Source organism: Dermatophagoides farinae, chromosome 2, assembly GCF_024713945.1.
Source record: "Dermatophagoides farinae isolate YC_2012a chromosome 2, ASM2471394v1, whole genome shotgun sequence".
NCBI lineage: Eukaryota > Metazoa > Arthropoda > Arachnida > Sarcoptiformes > Pyroglyphidae > Dermatophagoides > Dermatophagoides farinae.
This window is the reverse complement of record NC_134678.1, coordinates 1,114,042-1,131,171: the sequence shown is the minus strand read 5'-3', so window position 1 is coordinate 1,131,171 and position 17,130 is coordinate 1,114,042. Positions and strand designations below refer to the sequence as shown.

The 17,130-nt window shown below is 30.2% G+C and overlaps 4 protein-coding genes across 4 annotated transcripts; all 4 read right to left on the bottom strand.

Annotated features, from left to right (window-relative positions):
- Positions 1 to 114: 114 nt before the first annotated feature.
- Positions 115 to 2,395, bottom strand: LOC124499273 (tudor domain-containing protein 1). The gene is made up of 5 exons (XM_047063161.2): positions 1,507 to 2,395; positions 1,255 to 1,446; positions 942 to 1,173; positions 569 to 853; positions 115 to 480 (listed from the first exon to the last, which is right to left on the bottom strand). The coding sequence occupies exons 1-5, from the start codon at positions 2,222 to 2,224 to the stop codon at positions 333 to 335; spliced, it is 1,575 nt and encodes a 524-aa protein (XP_046919117.1). The 5' UTR covers positions 2,225 to 2,395; the 3' UTR covers positions 115 to 332.
- A 63-nt stretch (positions 2,396 to 2,458) lies between these two features.
- LOC124499270 (integrin alpha-PS2-like) lies at positions 2,459 to 9,231 on the bottom strand. Its single transcript, XM_047063158.2, has 13 exons — positions 8,321 to 9,231; positions 6,578 to 6,803; positions 6,185 to 6,503; positions 5,877 to 6,072; positions 5,653 to 5,755; positions 5,078 to 5,588; positions 4,847 to 4,998; positions 4,520 to 4,755; positions 4,299 to 4,449; positions 4,130 to 4,222; positions 3,619 to 4,077; positions 3,425 to 3,562; positions 2,459 to 3,352 (listed from the first exon to the last, which is right to left on the bottom strand). Exons 1-13 carry the CDS (start codon positions 8,563 to 8,565, stop codon positions 2,939 to 2,941), a joined length of 3,243 nt encoding a protein of 1,080 aa, XP_046919114.2. The 5' UTR covers positions 8,566 to 9,231; the 3' UTR covers positions 2,459 to 2,938.
- A 1,477-nt stretch (positions 9,232 to 10,708) lies between these two features.
- On the bottom strand, positions 10,709 to 13,266 carry LOC124499274 (uncharacterized). Its single transcript, XM_075728465.1, has 4 exons — positions 12,093 to 13,266; positions 11,832 to 12,019; positions 11,506 to 11,720; positions 10,709 to 11,444 (listed from the first exon to the last, which is right to left on the bottom strand). The coding sequence occupies exons 1-4, from the start codon at positions 13,264 to 13,266 to the stop codon at positions 11,237 to 11,239; spliced, it is 1,785 nt and encodes a 594-aa protein (XP_075584580.1). The 3' UTR covers positions 10,709 to 11,236.
- A 517-nt stretch (positions 13,267 to 13,783) lies between these two features.
- LOC124499754 (uncharacterized) lies at positions 13,784 to 16,372 on the bottom strand. The gene is made up of 3 exons (XM_075735831.1): positions 15,160 to 16,372; positions 14,182 to 15,088; positions 13,784 to 14,100 (listed from the first exon to the last, which is right to left on the bottom strand). The coding sequence occupies exons 1-3, from the start codon at positions 15,458 to 15,460 to the stop codon at positions 13,890 to 13,892; spliced, it is 1,419 nt and encodes a 472-aa protein (XP_075591946.1). The 5' UTR covers positions 15,461 to 16,372; the 3' UTR covers positions 13,784 to 13,889.
- Between the last annotated feature and the right edge of the window lie 758 nt (positions 16,373 to 17,130).

The following is a 17,130-nucleotide window of genomic DNA, read 5'->3' as shown; positions in this document are numbered from 1 at the left end:
CGATTAGTTTGTTTGTTAACAACACTAAATGTCATTGAAGTTGAACAAAAAAAAAAAAAAAAAACAAAACAAAACAAAACAAAAGTTCCGGAAAAAATAAAAACACCATCTATTGGAGAAAAAAATGGGAAAAAAACCCTGTTAATTTATTTGTGTTTTAAAAAAATTTAAATTTGCCACGCCACAACATGTGTTATATTTTTTTCCATTATCAACATTAAGTAATTGGATTTAGATTATATATGAAAAGTAATGACAATAATAATGAGTAGTATAAAGAAAATGGCGAGAAAAGATAGATCATCAGCAATTCAATTAAATTCAATCATCATTCATTCAACCGATTTGGCCAAACGGCAACGAATAAATGTTGATCGAACATTCATTCCACCATTGAAAATTTCAATCTGAAATTTTCCTTTGTCAAAACCACGTACAATAATGTCTAAGGATTGGTTGCAAAATTTTTTCAATGTAGTACTATAGAAAAAAAAATGAAACAAAAACAAAAATTCAACGAATCATCAGGAAAATTAAATTTGATAAAAAAAACGATAATAAAACTTACATGGCTATCGAACTCCAATTTTCTTTCAATGGTACAAGTCCGTGTATACGACAACAATGAATGAATGGTGGATAATTTTGTACAGAAAATATATCCAATAAACGATACATTTGTGATTTTTTCACCGTGCAAATAAATCCAATGTCAAAAGCAAAAATTTCATAACCATCATCATTACCGCCAAGTATCAATGCACGGAAATAGAAATCCTGATGTTTCACCACGACCAAATCTATTGATATATCATCCTTGAGCATAAAATCACGAGATGGATAATAGAAATTGCTATATGTATATACAAAATACAAAATAAAGGAAAAAAATGTATTGTAAAATCCAGTAAAAAAAAATTTGAAAATAAAAATTTCATTACCTGAAATTAGTGACGAAATTGTTCAATTGAGAATTCGAATGTGAATGATCTGTTATGATCAAAAAATTGTCTATATCTTCCACTTTTACAATCAGGGCTTTATTCATCTTCAACGACTTTGAAAAGCCAGTAATTTTATCAAGCATATGGAATGATTTTGACAATTTTGTCCAATCGATTTTATTCTTTTCCAAAAATGTTTCATAGTTAAATTTATATTGATCAATGAAATCTGTGAAAGAAATGGGAGAGAAAAAATGGTGGTTATTCAAGTTTGTTTGTAATCATTCACATTATTTTTCAAACAAAATACCATAAACATCGACATTATGATCAATTGAAGTGAACTTATCCATTTTTTTGCCAGGAAGTTGAATATGAAGAGAAATTGGAATTCGATGACAATTTGGCAATGGATTCAACAATTTACCCTCCAACGAAACACCATCTTCAAGATATTTGATCAATGCCGAATCAAATCGTTTAAAATCTTCGGTCCATTTCTCTGTAAGGAGGTAATTTAGTAAATAATAATATTAATAGAAAGCAAACCATTAATCATTACCATTAATGAAACAATTTAAGGCAAAATCTGGTTCTTTATCAAAAGGTGGCAATAATTTATAAATTTGTTGCCTGTCAATCTCCATATCATCACCATAATCGATCAGAAATATTTTCACCTGATCTTTTGGACAAAAATCAATTACTTGACCACGATAATAGGTTTCATCGGATTGATTTAAAACAGCATAAATTCCATCGATAACGATTTCATATGGCTGTAATTCGACACTTTTTTTGTTTAATAGAAGATAATCTTCATTGAATTTCGTATAGAATTTTTTCATTTTATCATAATCAAAATTAACGTAAAAATTACGCGACGAATATACCAGATTTAATGTTAAAGTACCATCTTGATAGTTGAACTTTTTAACAGCATCCAATGGCTTATTATCAGCAATAGCAACGTGATCAATTTTACCATTTGTTTTCAATGATTTATCATCGTTGCTTGAACCAACAATGGATTTTTCTCCCGAAACAGAATCACCACCAGAAATAGAATCACCACCAGAAATATTGGAATCAATACCATTAACGGGTGTTGTTGATGATGGTACAGCATTCGGAATGGATTTTTCTGGAACTTTGTTCACAATCTTTACTGCTACTTCGGTTTTTGTTTGCGATAAATTTACCAATTCTTCAAGAGCATCATCAATTTGTTTTTTTGCTTCAACAAGTTTTTTATAAATGTTTAAAGTATTTGAATCCATGATAATAATGGATATTCAATCAAAGAAACAAAAATTTGATCACAAACAATCAAAATCGGCAAAAAAAAAATGATGAACAAAAAAAAAATGACAGTGAAAAACGTGATTTGATAGAAAAATTTTCTTTCTTCATCAACTTTTGTTCGAGTGTGTGTGTGTCTTTTCATACACAGAAAAAAATTGTATGACGGAAATTAATCGGATCACACTGAAAAAAAGACCGTTCATAAATGATAGAACAAAATAATTTTTTTATTTCAAAATTGATTTATTTTTCAACAAAAAAAAAATAAAATAGAGCTGTGCAAAGAAAAAGGAAGCAATTTGTAATTATTGTGATGTGATAAAATAAATTGATGATGATGATGATGATGATGATTAGATTAATTTGATAGAAAATCAATGTGAGTATGTGTGAATGAGGTGTGAACGATGACGCAAAAAAAAAATTTGCTCTTTCAATTAGAATGATGATGATGACGATGGCCGATAGATGGTGGTAAAATTTGAATGAAATGAAAATGATGATGAAAGGAACTATTTTGTATTTTTGTTGGTATTCGAAATGATTTTACAAATGAGCAACAGTTTTTTTTTTGTTTTTTGATTCAAATATATATCGATGAAAAAGTTTGAAAAATGATCGATCAAATTGTAATTGAATTGAATTGAATTTTTTTTTCGTTAATTTTCTAACACGCTTTTTTTCTCATTTTAAAGTGATGAATTACGAAGTGGTTCACGATCCGATGTACTTGGTGGACGTTTACGTTTGAAGAATCCTAATTTCCATAGACAACAGGCCAATATGGCCAATATGAGCAAACCGATTAATATGGCTGCAATTACAAGCCATAATGGAATCAATTCGATTCGTCCCATTCCGGTGACGAATATTTTCGTTTTAGCTGTTTGTACTGTTGGCTGTAGAAAACTTTTATGTACATCATATGGTAAGGCAGTGATCATTGCTATCATTTTCGATGATTGTTCAAATTCTTCCAATCCGACTAATTGTATTTGTTCCTTCCAGAAACGTGAACGTACAGTGAATACGACGCTTTCATTTGTTTCAAGTTCTTGTACTATGCATTCAATTTTTGTACATTTGGCAACATCAACGCACGACTATAGAAAATTTTTGATGAAAAAAAAATGTGATTAGCAAGTAAGATAAATCTCTGATAAATATTCACTTACACTTGTAAGAGCTTTATATTTGGCCTGAAGTTCAGCTTCCAATGAATCTTCTGTCGGTGGTGTGGTTTGTTTTCGTTTGAAAATGTTTGGCAAAGCTCGAGTTGTACGAGTCAGTTGATGATTATTTGATCTACGAGACTAGAAATATCGATGAAAAAATACCTTATTATTTAATTAAAGATTTAATCAATTACCTTAAGACCAAGTGGATTAAGATCATCTCTGGTAATTGTTCGACAGAATCCTTTGTTTGGACGGCCTTTTATTTGAACTTGATCGACTAGATAGAATAGAAAATTTCCACGAAGATCTCGTGTGGGCCAAAGTATCGTGATTTCTGCTCTACTGATTGTCGTCAAACCTTTATTTTGTACAGTATATGAATGGCTAAGTTCTCTGCCTATATCTTCTAGATTCTGGGGTTTCGTCCATGTTTCTATTGTTGAATAATTATATGAAATAACCTCCGGCTCGGATATACCGAAAATATTCAAGTCAGCTTGTACACGTAATGGTATGCCAATTTCATAACGATTATTCTCTAATGCATTATCACTTTCACTATTAGCACTTGTCACATTCATTAGAAATAGATAATTCGGTGTTGTTGCTGAATTGATTTTCGCTGGTTCCATAATGACAATGAATTCGGCCTATAAAGCAATTAATGAATAATTCATTTTTTTTGAAATAATTTCATCTTACAGTTTTGCCTGATCGTAATGGATTTCCAATATCACATGTTAGATCATTGACACCAGTCAATTCTGGTCGTGCACCATAGCAAACAATTTCGGGCTAATTTTTAAAAAATTATTACATCAAATGATTTTTGATAATTATATTGTGAAACAAACAAAAAAATATTGCTTACATGAGCAGCTGATTTATTAATACGAATATAATGTACATCATATGGCATACGCATATTGAACACAGTTTCATATGAATCTTCACCTTGATTTTTAACAAAAACTGACATTAATAATTTTTTTCGACTACCAACAACATATTCATCAACATTTCTGAAATGAAACGAAAAAAAAAGATATTCAATTACCAATCAATCAATCATAGCATTCATATATTACATACAATTTTGCTGATAATGCTAGATCAGGTTTACAGATATTATCATAGCCACAATTTTTTCGTATCGATAATTGTTTACTTAGAAAACTTGGTTGTTCATTATTAAGTATGGGCGTTAAACGTGAATCCAATGATCCGGAATATCCAACATTAGTTTGATCCATCATTGAACGTGTCATTCGTGGTAGCCAATATTCTAATGTTATATTGATTGGCGTTAATTTGTCACGAACATTATTCTGTAACATTTTTTACAAAAAAAAAACAAAAAATGACAAATTTTAGTTAAAACATAGATAATGTGATTAAAAAACAACAAAAAAAACATACAATAAAATATGCTTGACGTTCTTTACACCAAGTTTGTCCTTTGCTTAATATTGTAACTAATTCTTCTTCATTTTCACGTTCTTTATGTAGAAAATATAATCGTGGCATACTTGATGAAACGCTTGCATCTAATATTGTACGGTAATGGAATTCTAAATCCCCCCAAAAAAATAAATGCATGAATTAGTGGGTCATTCAAAAAATAATAATAACAAACAGAAAAAAAATTACCAAGTCGATTATCGACGCCAACGCCCGAATATGATAGACAAACTTTAATGGTAACACAAAGTGCACGATTACCATCGGATGTTGTACAATCACGATCTTCAAGATTAACATTATCTTTCGTTGTTGTTAATGTTGCCGTTACATTGACCACTGGTCGTGCTTTCATCAATACAACTCGATCCGAATGATATGCACCGATCAATAGATCATTATAAGTATTTGAATCAACATCCATACCACCAGATAAACTATAACCAAATGTTCGTAATCCTGGATCAGCTATATCTTCTGCATGTATTGCCTGTGAATAATCTGGTTTGATACCAGTTTTCGATCCAAGCAATATGTATACAATTCCATTCGAATTCGTTCCATCATATGGTGCACCAACAGCAATATCATCAAAACCGTCTTTATTCGTATCGCCTAATGATGCAACAGAAAGACCAAAACGTCCTTTACTTGTTTTACCACTAACATATCCATTTTCTGATCTAATTCGGAATTGATGCTAAATAAATAGATAGAAATAATATTGCTTATCAAACAATTTGCATATCGCGATTTATACATACATCACGATTTTGTAAAGCAACATATACACGACCTTTTTCATAACTTTGATCTTTTTCCATTGGTGATGAATATAATGGTGCACCGATAATAATATCATCCAGACTATTGTAAAAGAAAAATTGGATTTGATTTTTTTTTGTTATATTGTTATACCACACAACAGCAACAAAACAGTATTAAGTAATAAATCAAATAAAATCAAAAAAGAAGAAAAAAAACATACCCATCACCATTAATATCGGCTGTAGCCAATGAATAACCAAAATATGATCCCATTTGTTCACCACTAATATTGGCTGTATTTTGTAACAATGAATTGAATATGACAACTTTACCGGTATGATTATTGCCTTTTGGCATACCAACAGCCGCATCATAATCTCTACTGCCGGAAAATTGCCCAACTGTCACTGAATAACCTGTTTATTATTAGTGAAAAAAAAAATAGAATTGTGTAAATAATGTTGATTATTGATTGTTTATCTAATGTCATTTTCATCCAATGATAAAAATTAAAAAAAGAAAACATACCAAGAAAACTGTCATCTTCGGATGAAAGTGCTTTGTTTTTTGTTTGTATACTTGTCATCAATTCAAGATCATGTTCGAATACTTGTCCTTGCCAATATAAACTTCCGGGTGCACCAACAAATAATTGTTTACCATTTTTACTTACAGCTGCCGACATACCAGCTTGACATGAACCTTGTCGATGATAACCCCAATTTGTATTACGACATGGTGAATATTGATAGAAACCAGTGAATGAACCACGTGATATCCAACAGGTACCAATTGGATCACGTCTTGTTAAACTGGTTGTAAAATAAACAAATCTTGGTGCACATGCCTAAATATTTTTTATGACAAAAAATTGACATTCAAATTAGGGTACATATTGATTGATGATAATTAAAATCTTACCACAATAGGTCCTTCTGGTGTACTATGTAATGTAGCACCAAACCATTGATTAGATTTTTCATCCTCTTGATAATCACGACCTTTTATTTTAACAACTGATGGTCCAGTACGATCGAATGTAATCTGTTGACATGTATTTATTGAATCGATTGAACAACGATAAACAGCACCACCATGTTCAACATTTGGTTGATCAGTCTGCGCTAATGGTGCTCCGACTAATAACCTAAAATTTGGGTGTGTGTTAGAGAAAAATATCAATTTTTTTTGAAAAAAAGTTGCCAAAAAATATAGATAAAAAATTTTTAAAACACACACATACACAGATACACCAGATGTCATTAATCAATCAAATTCGATCAACAACAACAACAAACATGAGCTAAAATGATGATGACCATGAATAGATCAACAAATTGTATTTTTTTCTGTTGCCTGGACAACAAGAACACATGTGTTGACCATATGTACCATCAAATTATACTATCATATCATCATAGACTTTATGCAAATAAACAATTTTTATTATCGTCCTAATTTTATTTTGTTTGGTTTACGAATTTTTTTTTTCAATCCTCTTATTTTTGGTCTGAATTTTATTCAATTTTTTTTTCTCATAATAACTAATCATTCATTTAAAAAAAAAAAATTTAACTATCAATGAAAATCATCATCAAAATGATTCTATGATGATGATGTCGTCTAAAGATTATATATAGTGGATGATGATCTGATTCTAAAAATACAAAATTCATCACCATTAACTATTAATAATCATTAACGCAAACATATACACTCTCACACACGCTATAGTGAACTTTGATGTTGATGATGATGATGATGAATAAGAACAAACAAACATTCTGTTTTGTTTATTGAATAAGAGAGAAATAATAAGAAAGAAAAAAAATTCTTAAAACGGAAAAAGATTTTTTATTTTTATTTTTGTTGTCGACAAAAACAACAACAACAACAACAACGATAACGAAACCACCACTATGTTAGAATAGAATCAAACGTTGGCGTTCCGCAATGTGTTCGGTGACATATTTCATGTGTTCGTGTGTGTGTGTGTTTTTCGTTTGATGAAAAAAAAACAGAAAAGAAAAAACCCGAATTTTGTTTTTTCTTGGATTCAGATCAAGAATGGATTATCGTAGTCGGCATTGTCGTCGTACATAAACACATACACACAAAAAAAGTAAACCATTTTTTTCTCAGTTGCCCGACTTTGGTGACATATTATCATCTCAATGATTTTTGTGTGTGTATATGTTTTATTCGTGTCCGGATTTTTTGCGTGGGTTTCAATGGTGGTTTTTTTTATTTCCTCTCTCTCTCTCTCTCTCTCTCTCTCTCTCTCTCTCTCTCTCTATATTTCTTCATGTTTACCGTTCATCATCATCAACAACAACAACAATAATTATAACCAAAATAAGAAAATTAGAACGGAAATGAGTATATGCCAACAAATATTTTTTTTTTGCTTTTTGTTAAAATTTTTTAAAATCTAAATGGTCAATATATATTCGATTTTATCTTTTTAAAACATCATTGTCGTCGTTATCTTCAATATGTGTGTATCATGTGTATGCAGCTGGACTGAAAATCATCTGGCTAAATGATCATCTTATGATCAAGCAAACAAATAAAATCTTTATTTGATTAACAATTTTTTTTTCAAAACAGAAAAATATTGTCGACATTCAAAAATCAAGAAAAAAAAGACATAAAAAAACTTACCAGCTAACATTACGATCTTTATGTAATGCAACTGAAAAACCAAAATATGTTTCAGTAGGACCACGTTGTACTAATGCTGTAAATGTATCTAAATTGAAAGCATTGGTGATACCATTAAATGATGAAATAATAATGATGATCAATAATAAAAGAATGGAATCATTGATTAGTCGATGAAACCAGATACGACAACGACGATGACGTTGTTGTTGGTGATGATGATGACGATGATGATGATCTGACATGATGATGTGATTGAATATATAGGAATTTATTTGTTTTCGAATCAATGAAAAAAAAATGACTAGTTTAAAACACCACACAGCATACAAAATTATAATAAAAAAAAATTCAAAGAGGATTGTTTTTTATTTTGAATCACATGTCGAACCGGAATTTAGGATTTTTTTGTTGTTGTTGTTGTTCTGGTAGTTTCAATGAACAAAAAAAAAAGAAAAAAAATGTAGAAACTACATACACATCCACTATATGGACTGATTCATGGTGAATCGAATCATTATCCAAACGCGAAACATTCGAATTCTAAAAAACCAAAAAAAAACCAAATTCTGTATATGTTTGTATGGGTGTTGTTGTTTATAACGTTGCAATAATGGTAATATATTCAAAACGATGAAATTTTTTTTTTACATCATGATGAAAATGATTCAAAACAATAAATAAAAAGAAAAGAATTATTGAATGAAAATTACACACACACACACACACACACAACGAACAAGCAATACTTTTTTTCCGTTGTTTTGTTTGATTTTCTGGTTACAACACACAATATTTCGTCTTCAAGTTGTTTAGTCGTCGTCGTCGAACGGTTTTAATGAATCACATTTGTGTTCGCCCATTTTTTTTCTTCTTCTTCTTCATCATCATCTAGGCACCGGCAATATGTCGAAGTCTTCGTCATCATCGTCGTCTTCATTCATTCATTCATTCATCGTTGTTGCAAATGTTTAACAACTAAACACACACACAGAGAGAGAGAGAGAAATGTTTAAAAACAAATGGTAGAAGTGTGTGTGTGTGTTTGTTGTAAGAAGATATTTTCGGATTTTTCATTTCATTTCATTTAACAAAAACCAAATATACACCATCATATACATACACACAAACGCACACACACACACACACACCAAAAAAAGAATGATGATGTTGATGATGATAAATAAAGAATCAGAATGAATCAAACAGAAAACCACCACCAAAAAGAATATTTTTGCTGCTAGTTTGATTTTTTTTTTTGCTTCTTGGCAAATAAATAAGAATAAATTTAGTAGAACAGGAAAAAAAATTGTTGAAAATTTGTTGAACAAAATTATCGGCCATTAGCTTCTGTATGTATTCTGGTAGATTTTTCAAATGTTTAGATTTCGAATCTTGAAATATTGAAATATCGAATGTTATGATTCTGAGGGCCATACACATATGTGTGTGTGTATGTGTCGATATCTTTTTTTTTTTTTTTTTTTTGGTTTTACCATCATCAACATCGCATATCAAGAACAAACATAAAATGAACCTCAAAGAATATGACTGTTGTCTTTCATGTCAAGTCTCAACGACCGACAAAATTCAAGATACACACACACACACACACACAATGATCATTTGTTATATATTTATAACTGGGCATCTTTTTCAAACACAGAGAGTTTGTTTGCTCTCTAAACTCTCTTTCTCTATTTTTTTTTTTTGTTTTTCATCATCATTGTTAGCTGTTAGATGATTAAATTCGATTCTCAAATTATGTAATATTCAGCAGCAGTAACGATTAACATCATCATCATCACCATCATCATCATCATTGTATACAATTGATTATCCAATTAATTCAATTAATCGATCCATCATAATTTATCAAATTGATGATATATAAGTTTTTTTTTTGAAAAAAAAGCTGTCAACAAAATTAATGTCGATAATCCGCATTCTTGTTTATCCTAACAAGAATCAATAAAAAAAAACCATCAACAAACAAACAAACAAACAACGGAACTTAATTGACATTTATTATTATTATTATCATGTAATATAATATGTAGGACACCGACATACAAAGCACAAACACAAACACACACACACACACAGGATAAATCGTTGGTAATTTTTTTTTTTTTTTTTTTTTTTGGTACTGAAAAACTTGTTCCATCGAAAAATCGATCGGTAATTGTATTCGAAGATGGTGGTATTATAGTGGAAAGAAAAAAAAAGTGCACACGCACGCACACACACACACACCAGTGCTGAATCGGTGTGTGGAACACCTGTTCTATTAAATACCACCACCTGCCATGGTTTCTATAAATACATACAACACACAGACACACTGATATGATGATGATTATATCATCGTGGACGATTCATCGAATCTGGTGGTCAATTTTTTTTTTGTTTTTGTTTTGTTTAATTCATTCAAATTTTGTTTTCCACTTTCGATTAATGAATGATGAACATAATTTTTGTTCTGGACTTTACACGTTTGTTTATCATTTCAAAACAAAGTGTGTGCGTGTGTGTGTGTGTGCGGGTGTGTGAAAATAAACAAATTGGTTAGAAATAGGCAAATGGTGAGAATTTTTTGTTTTTTGTGTAAAATTGAATACATAAATACATATATAAAAAAAACCAAAAATGGTTATAATTTCAAACAAACAAACGAATGAATGGAAAAAAAACTTATTTGAATTGCTCATTTCCTATGGAAATGAATTGAATGGAGTGACCTTCTTCTTCTTCTTCTTCTTCGTTTTTCGTTTCAAATTGAAAAAAAAATCAAATTTTCTTTGTTTAACATTTGATTGATAAAATATTCAGCTATAATGGATTTTTGAAATTAAATACCAAGAAAAAAAAATATACCCAAATTTTCTTCGATTGATTAATTTATGATGATTTTTTTTATGTTTCCTTCTTCTTCTTCTTTTTCTTTTTCTTCTGCATCTTTTGGACAAATCGATTACATTTATATTGGATTGAACATTGTTTCCATCGATGATGATGATGATGATGATGATTATTATTACGTTCATCGTAATGAACTACATTATAAATACGTTTTTTAAATTTTTCCGACACAAATTCATTACGTAGTAAATGATCTAGAAATCTATGACAAAGTGACAAAGTGAAAATAACACAAATTGAATTAATCATTATATCATATTTACATTGATGCTGCAATATATTTTGGATTCAGATATTTATTCATTGTCACCATTGTTGAATTGGGATCATCTTTATAATTTTTTGCATTCAAAATTTGGCAAGCTAATTGTTCAAAACATTGATCATCGGTGGAAAAGAATCCATCTGTATGTAGAAAATTTGCAATCGCTTTATTTAGCCATAATTCATTTGTTTCAAATATTGGTTGAAGAAATTTTAAAATAATCTAGAAAATTTACAAAAAAAAAAAAATAAATCAATAAATCACATGATCATCATCATCATCATCATATTCACCTCAATATCCTGATGATTATTGATGTCATCCAATTGAATTTGGAATCATTTTCCATATTAGTCGTTGGTGTAAATCACGTTTTCGACGTCTACCAGCGGCAACTGTTGCCGTTATCGGTATAACAACCGGTGTTAACATATAACTTAATAATGGTGATAATAAAAATGGTATCGATGCCAATAAAAGACCTTTGGCTGTAATGCCTTTTACCAGTAAAACTGAATGAAACAAATAAAAAAAAAATTAGAATTTCGAACCGAAAAAAAATATATTCATAAATAACGATCTTACTTTTCTTCAATTTAGCCACCAATAATGCTGTTAATGATGGTTCATTATCATATGAATCATGATGATGATGATACATAGGTGATGCTGTCATTGGATATGATGATGGTATATAATCATGATGATAATGTAAATCATGATGATAATCATGTGGATGATAATCACTATAATGTTCTTGTGATGATGGTACATATGATGGCTGTAATTGATCTTCATCATATTGCCGTTGATAATGTCGATGATCATCCATTGAATATTCATCATTGTCACCATTAGTACCGCTATTATTATCATCTGAACCTTCACCAATATTATCACCTCTACCACCGATAATATTATCATTACTAATGCCACCACCACCACCACCACCACCACCACCAACACCACCATCACCACTACTACCATAATAATATTGACCTTTAAATTCGATAATTTCTGGTTTTTCAATATAACCATAAACAGCACTTTCTTTACGCATTTCATAATCATCATTATTCGAATGATCATCATCGATATTAGGATTATCTAAATTATCATAATGATGATTTGGATTAATTTGTTTTCGTCGTATCGATACATTTGATGCTGACATTTTTGGTGCAATATTTTTGGGCAATTTTTTCGTCACTGAATATAATGCAACTGGAATGAAAATGGATTTTTTTCTCGATGATGGTGGATAATTACCATTAATCATTGGATGTCGATCATGATAAAGTAATGGTGATCTTTCCATTGGATAATGATTTGGATGATGATGATGATGAATTTTATAAACTTTACGTTTTTTCTTTTTTCCATAATTTTTTGTTGTTGTTGTTGTTGTTGTCATTTTCCGTCGTCGTCGTCGTCGTTGTACAGGAATATGTCTTGATTCAGCCATAATTAATGATGATGGTGATTCAGTTGTTGATGATAATTCCATTTCCATTGATGATGGTTTCATCGTCATATTGATGGACGATTCATCGATTAATGATGGCACCAAACGATGATTAAAAATATTCGAATCATCATCATCATTATCATTAGTTTCATTAAAACATAATGATGGTGATGATTTTATAATTGATTCACCCAATGTTGATGTTGAAATACATAAAGTGGCAATTTTTTCAATAAATACAAAAAATATTGACCACCATATGATGGTGGTGGTCATCATCACAATATTCATATTCATAGATAGAATCATTCGGGATTCATTCAATGACAATGTACAGGAATTTTTTCCATTACACAAAATTTAATTTAATTTAATCATCAAAATGTTTATTTGTCGAATGTTTTCATCATAACTGCCGATCATAATAATGCCATCATTCATAATAAAATTGGATCATAAAAAAAACGATGAAAAAGATGGAAAAATCTTGGAAACTTGTTGCCCAAACAACAACAACAACAACAACAGCAGCAGCAAGGCGTTGGCCCTTGAATCATCTATCCATCCATCCGGTTCGACGAAAACCAAAACAAGAAAAAAAGCAAATTATCCGTGCATAACATCAATGGACAAACAAACAAACGAATCGAGGGCATAGCCAAAACAAAACAAAAAAAAAACGGTTTGACAATTTTTTTTTTATTTAAGAAGAAAAAAAAATTCTTTGATTTGAAATAGAATTCAGAGAAAAAAAAATTTTTTTTTTTTTTTTTTTTTTGGTTCACTTGTTCGAAGTAAAAAGAAGGCGAAACAAAAAGAAAAGAAATGATGTTGATCTACTTTAGTAGATAGATCTTTATTGATTTTTGTTTTTTTTCTGGTGCCATTTTGTTGTTTTTTATTATTCATTCGTTTTAGGGCATTTCACTTCTAGGACAAGGAAATTCACGGTCACAAACAGCAATAAAAGATGGTTCATCGTTATTATTCATTGATGATGATGATGAACCAGATGAACCAGATGATGATGATGATGTATGATCATAACCAAATAGTGCAGCACGTTGAAGACGACGTTTAAATGTATTATCAATATGGCTATTTCTCAGTAATGAATATATTATTCTGATAATGGTGGAAAAGATGATTATTTTTTTTTTTTTGAGGGGTCATCATGATTCAATAATTATTATTCACAATACTTACAATGCGGCAACATCTCTTTCTAATGGCCGTAAACGGCCATTCTGTTGATCACCATAATGACATGCTAATCTTTCAAGACAACGATTAATGGATGAAAACATACCACGACATGAAAGATAATTGGCTATTATTTCATCATTATGATCAGGACGACCAGATTGTCGTAGATATTGTTGTACAATATCTAATTGAAATAATTCCGATATTGGTACAATACGTGTTGTTTGATTATTATTATTATTATTATTATCACCATTGTTATTATTGATTATTGTATCATTGTTCCATTGATGATAATGATTTATTTTAGAATTATTATTCAATAATTGATCCATATACGAATGATGATGATGATTATTATTATTAATATTCATATCATGAACATCATCGAATATTTGTGCATTGGATGAATTAAGAAAATTCAATACTTTATCATGTAATGATAGATCACGTCGTCTTCGACGTCGTCGTCGTCGTCGTCCTAGACCAGTTAATGTTAACATTGTTGTAAAACTACTTACTGCTAAACTACCGATTAATGGTATTGCAGCTAATGGTGCTAATACAGCCAATAAATCCGGTATACTACTATCCTGTTTACGACGAATATTTGGTGCAACTAAATGTACCAATATTGGTGCACCATTACCACGAATATGACCATGAATTTGATTTGGATTCAATGATGATGGATAATGATGAGCGATTTTTACAATTTCCGGTGCATGAACAAATGATTCTCGTTCACGAATAATTGTCATTGGTGTTTGATTGTCAATTTCATCATCAAAATCTCCACCACCACCACCAACACCACCATCATCATCATCATCATCTTCTTCGATTATAATTTTATGCGGTAAATTTGGATGATGATGATGATTATGAAATTCATGCAGTAAAATGGCTTTTTTAGGGAAAAGGAATGATAATTTAATTTTTTTTTTTTTGGGTTCGATTTCTAATAAATATACTTACCTTGTTCTTTTGGATCAATATGACCATGATGATGGTTATTATGATGATGATGATGATGATGATGATGATCATTATCATTCGATTTAATAATTGATATTGATTTTGTATCAACTAAAGGCACAATGATTGCATCTTTATTTTCATTATTATTATTATTTTTATTATTATCATTATCATCATTGACGATGGTAGCGCCGCCACCACCACCACCGTTATTAACAACAATTGAACAATGAACATTTTGATGATAATGATTCATTAAAGTCAAAATAGCGATGTAAATCAACATTAATTTCATCATGATGAATATAAATGTCAATGTCCACTGTAAAAATATGTTGTGCTATATACATCTGATGATGATGATTCAAATGCCAAAAAAAAAAAATTTGGTTTTTTTTCCACTGAATCGTTAAAATATTAATGATGATGGCCAGATGTTGTGTGTCCAACGACAATCACCGTGAATGGATGTGTAGATATAAAAAGGCAAGTTGAATTTTTTCATTTAAAACGAAAAATTCATTTTACATCTCTTTTGCTATCTCTTTTTTTCAACCGAAAACAAAAACAAAAACCTACATCCACTGTCCACTGTGTTTTCAACAACAACAACAACAACAACACAACATTCATTAGATAATGATCATTTAAACATCGAAAATACCGTTACATGAAACAAAACAAAAAACAAAACAAAAAAACAGAAAGAAATCCCGTTCGAAAAACATCATTATCATCATCATCATCATCACCTTTTTTTCCACCATTGTTTTACCATGTGTCCGTTTACCTAGTTTTTTCTTTTTCGTGTTAATCATAAAGCATAAAAACGTGAAATGAAAAAAAACAATTCGATCAAGAGAAACAAAACAAAACAAAACAAAAAAAATGGACGAATGAAAATTTTGTTAATTAAACTGTCTGTTTCATTTTCATTCATCCATCCAGCCATTCAAGAATCTGTTTTTGTTGTTGTTGTTGTTGTTGATTTTTTTCATGTTTCTCTCTCGCTCATTCTCATTTGGTGTGTATTAATGCATGTTTATTATAATTTGGGCCAAATGAAATTTTCGTTTTGGTTCCATTGTGCATTATTTATTTTGATTTGATCCGATTCGATTCGATTTATTTTTTTCATAATGATTGGAACAGGATACAGAAAGAAATAAATGAAACAAACAAAAAAAAAACACAACAAATAATAAATGAAATAAAAACTAATCCATGCATATATATTGTGGTGGTGATCAATTTTTTTCCAAGCAAAGAAAAAAAAACGATCATTTTTTTTTTGAAAAAAATAAAGATAAATAAATATCTCTCACCTTTCTCTTACTCACTCACCCACCCACACACACACACACACTCATTCATTCATTCTTTATCTCTATGTTTGATTTGATTCTGTGCATTCTGTATATGTTTGATGGTCCATAATAATGGCAATGGAATGGAATGGAATGAAATAACGATCGAACGAACGAACAAGAATTCCAAAGTTTTTCTGAACGTGTGTGTGTGTGTGTGTGTGTGTTTTGTGGATCATCCAACCTGCATGAATTTTATTCAATTTGGCCTGTTTTTCTTGTCTGTGTGTGTGTGTGTAATCATTCGTATACACACACACACTCACGCAACACAGAATTTTTTTTTTTTATTCCAACCAAACCATGAAATAGAATACGTGATACGTTAGTATGTGGATCACTCTCAGTTTGGCAAACTCACCATACTGTCAATGGAATTCCTGTCATTCAATTTTTATATGTGTGTATATGAGTGTTCCAACAAGCTATATACAACCCTGAATAGAAAAAAACGGAATTTTTTTCCGTCATATATCAAATTCTCAAATTTCAAAGTTTTTTCCTTTCATTCGGAATGGAAAGAAAATGAAACGAACACAAACACACACACACACACAAAGTCTGTCACGGATTTAGTGAAAATAGTGGTGGTGATTGGCAA

Excerpts from the sequence above, each read along its gene's own strand:
- LOC124499273 (XM_047063161.2), bottom strand. The coding sequence starts at position 2,224 with ATGGATTCAAATACTTTAAACATTTATAAAAAACTTGTTGAAGCAAAA. Across the intron at positions 1,447-1,506 it reads CTTAAATTGTTTCATTAATG|AGAAATGGACCGAAGATTTT; the intron begins GTAATGATTAAT and ends ACCTCCTTACAG. Across the intron at positions 854-941 it reads AATTTCGTCACTAATTTCAG|CAATTTCTATTATCCATCTC; the intron begins GTAATGAAATTT and ends ATATACATATAG.
- LOC124499754 (XM_075735831.1), bottom strand. The coding sequence starts at position 15,460 with ATGATGAAATTAATGTTGATTTACATCGCTATTTTGACTTTAATGAAT. Across the intron at positions 15,089-15,159 it reads TATTGATCCAAAAGAACAAG|CCATTTTACTGCATGAATTT; the intron begins GTAAGTATATTT and ends TCCCTAAAAAAG. Across the intron at positions 14,101-14,181 it reads GAAAGAGATGTTGCCGCATT|AATAATATATTCATTACTGA; the intron begins GTAAGTATTGTG and ends CACCATTATCAG.
- LOC124499274 (XM_075728465.1), bottom strand. The coding sequence starts at position 13,266 with ATGAATATTGTGATGATGACCACCACCATCATATGGTGGTCAATATTT. Across the intron at positions 11,721-11,831 it reads AAATGATTCCAAATTCAATT|AAATTTCTTCAACCAATATT; the intron begins GGATGACATCAA and ends TAGATTATTTTA. Across the intron at positions 11,445-11,505 it reads AAATATATTGCAGCATCAAT|ATTTCTAGATCATTTACTAC; the intron begins GTAAATATGATA and ends ACTTTGTCATAG.
- LOC124499270 (XM_047063158.2), bottom strand. The coding sequence starts at position 8,565 with ATGTCAGATCATCATCATCGTCATCATCATCACCAACAACAACGTCAT. Across the intron at positions 6,073-6,184 it reads CGAAGATGACAGTTTTCTTG|GTTATTCAGTGACAGTTGGG; the intron begins GTATGTTTTCTT and ends AATAATAAACAG. Across the intron at positions 4,450-4,519 it reads CTAGCATTATCAGCAAAATT|AAATGTTGATGAATATGTTG; the intron begins GTATGTAATATA and ends GTTTCATTTCAG.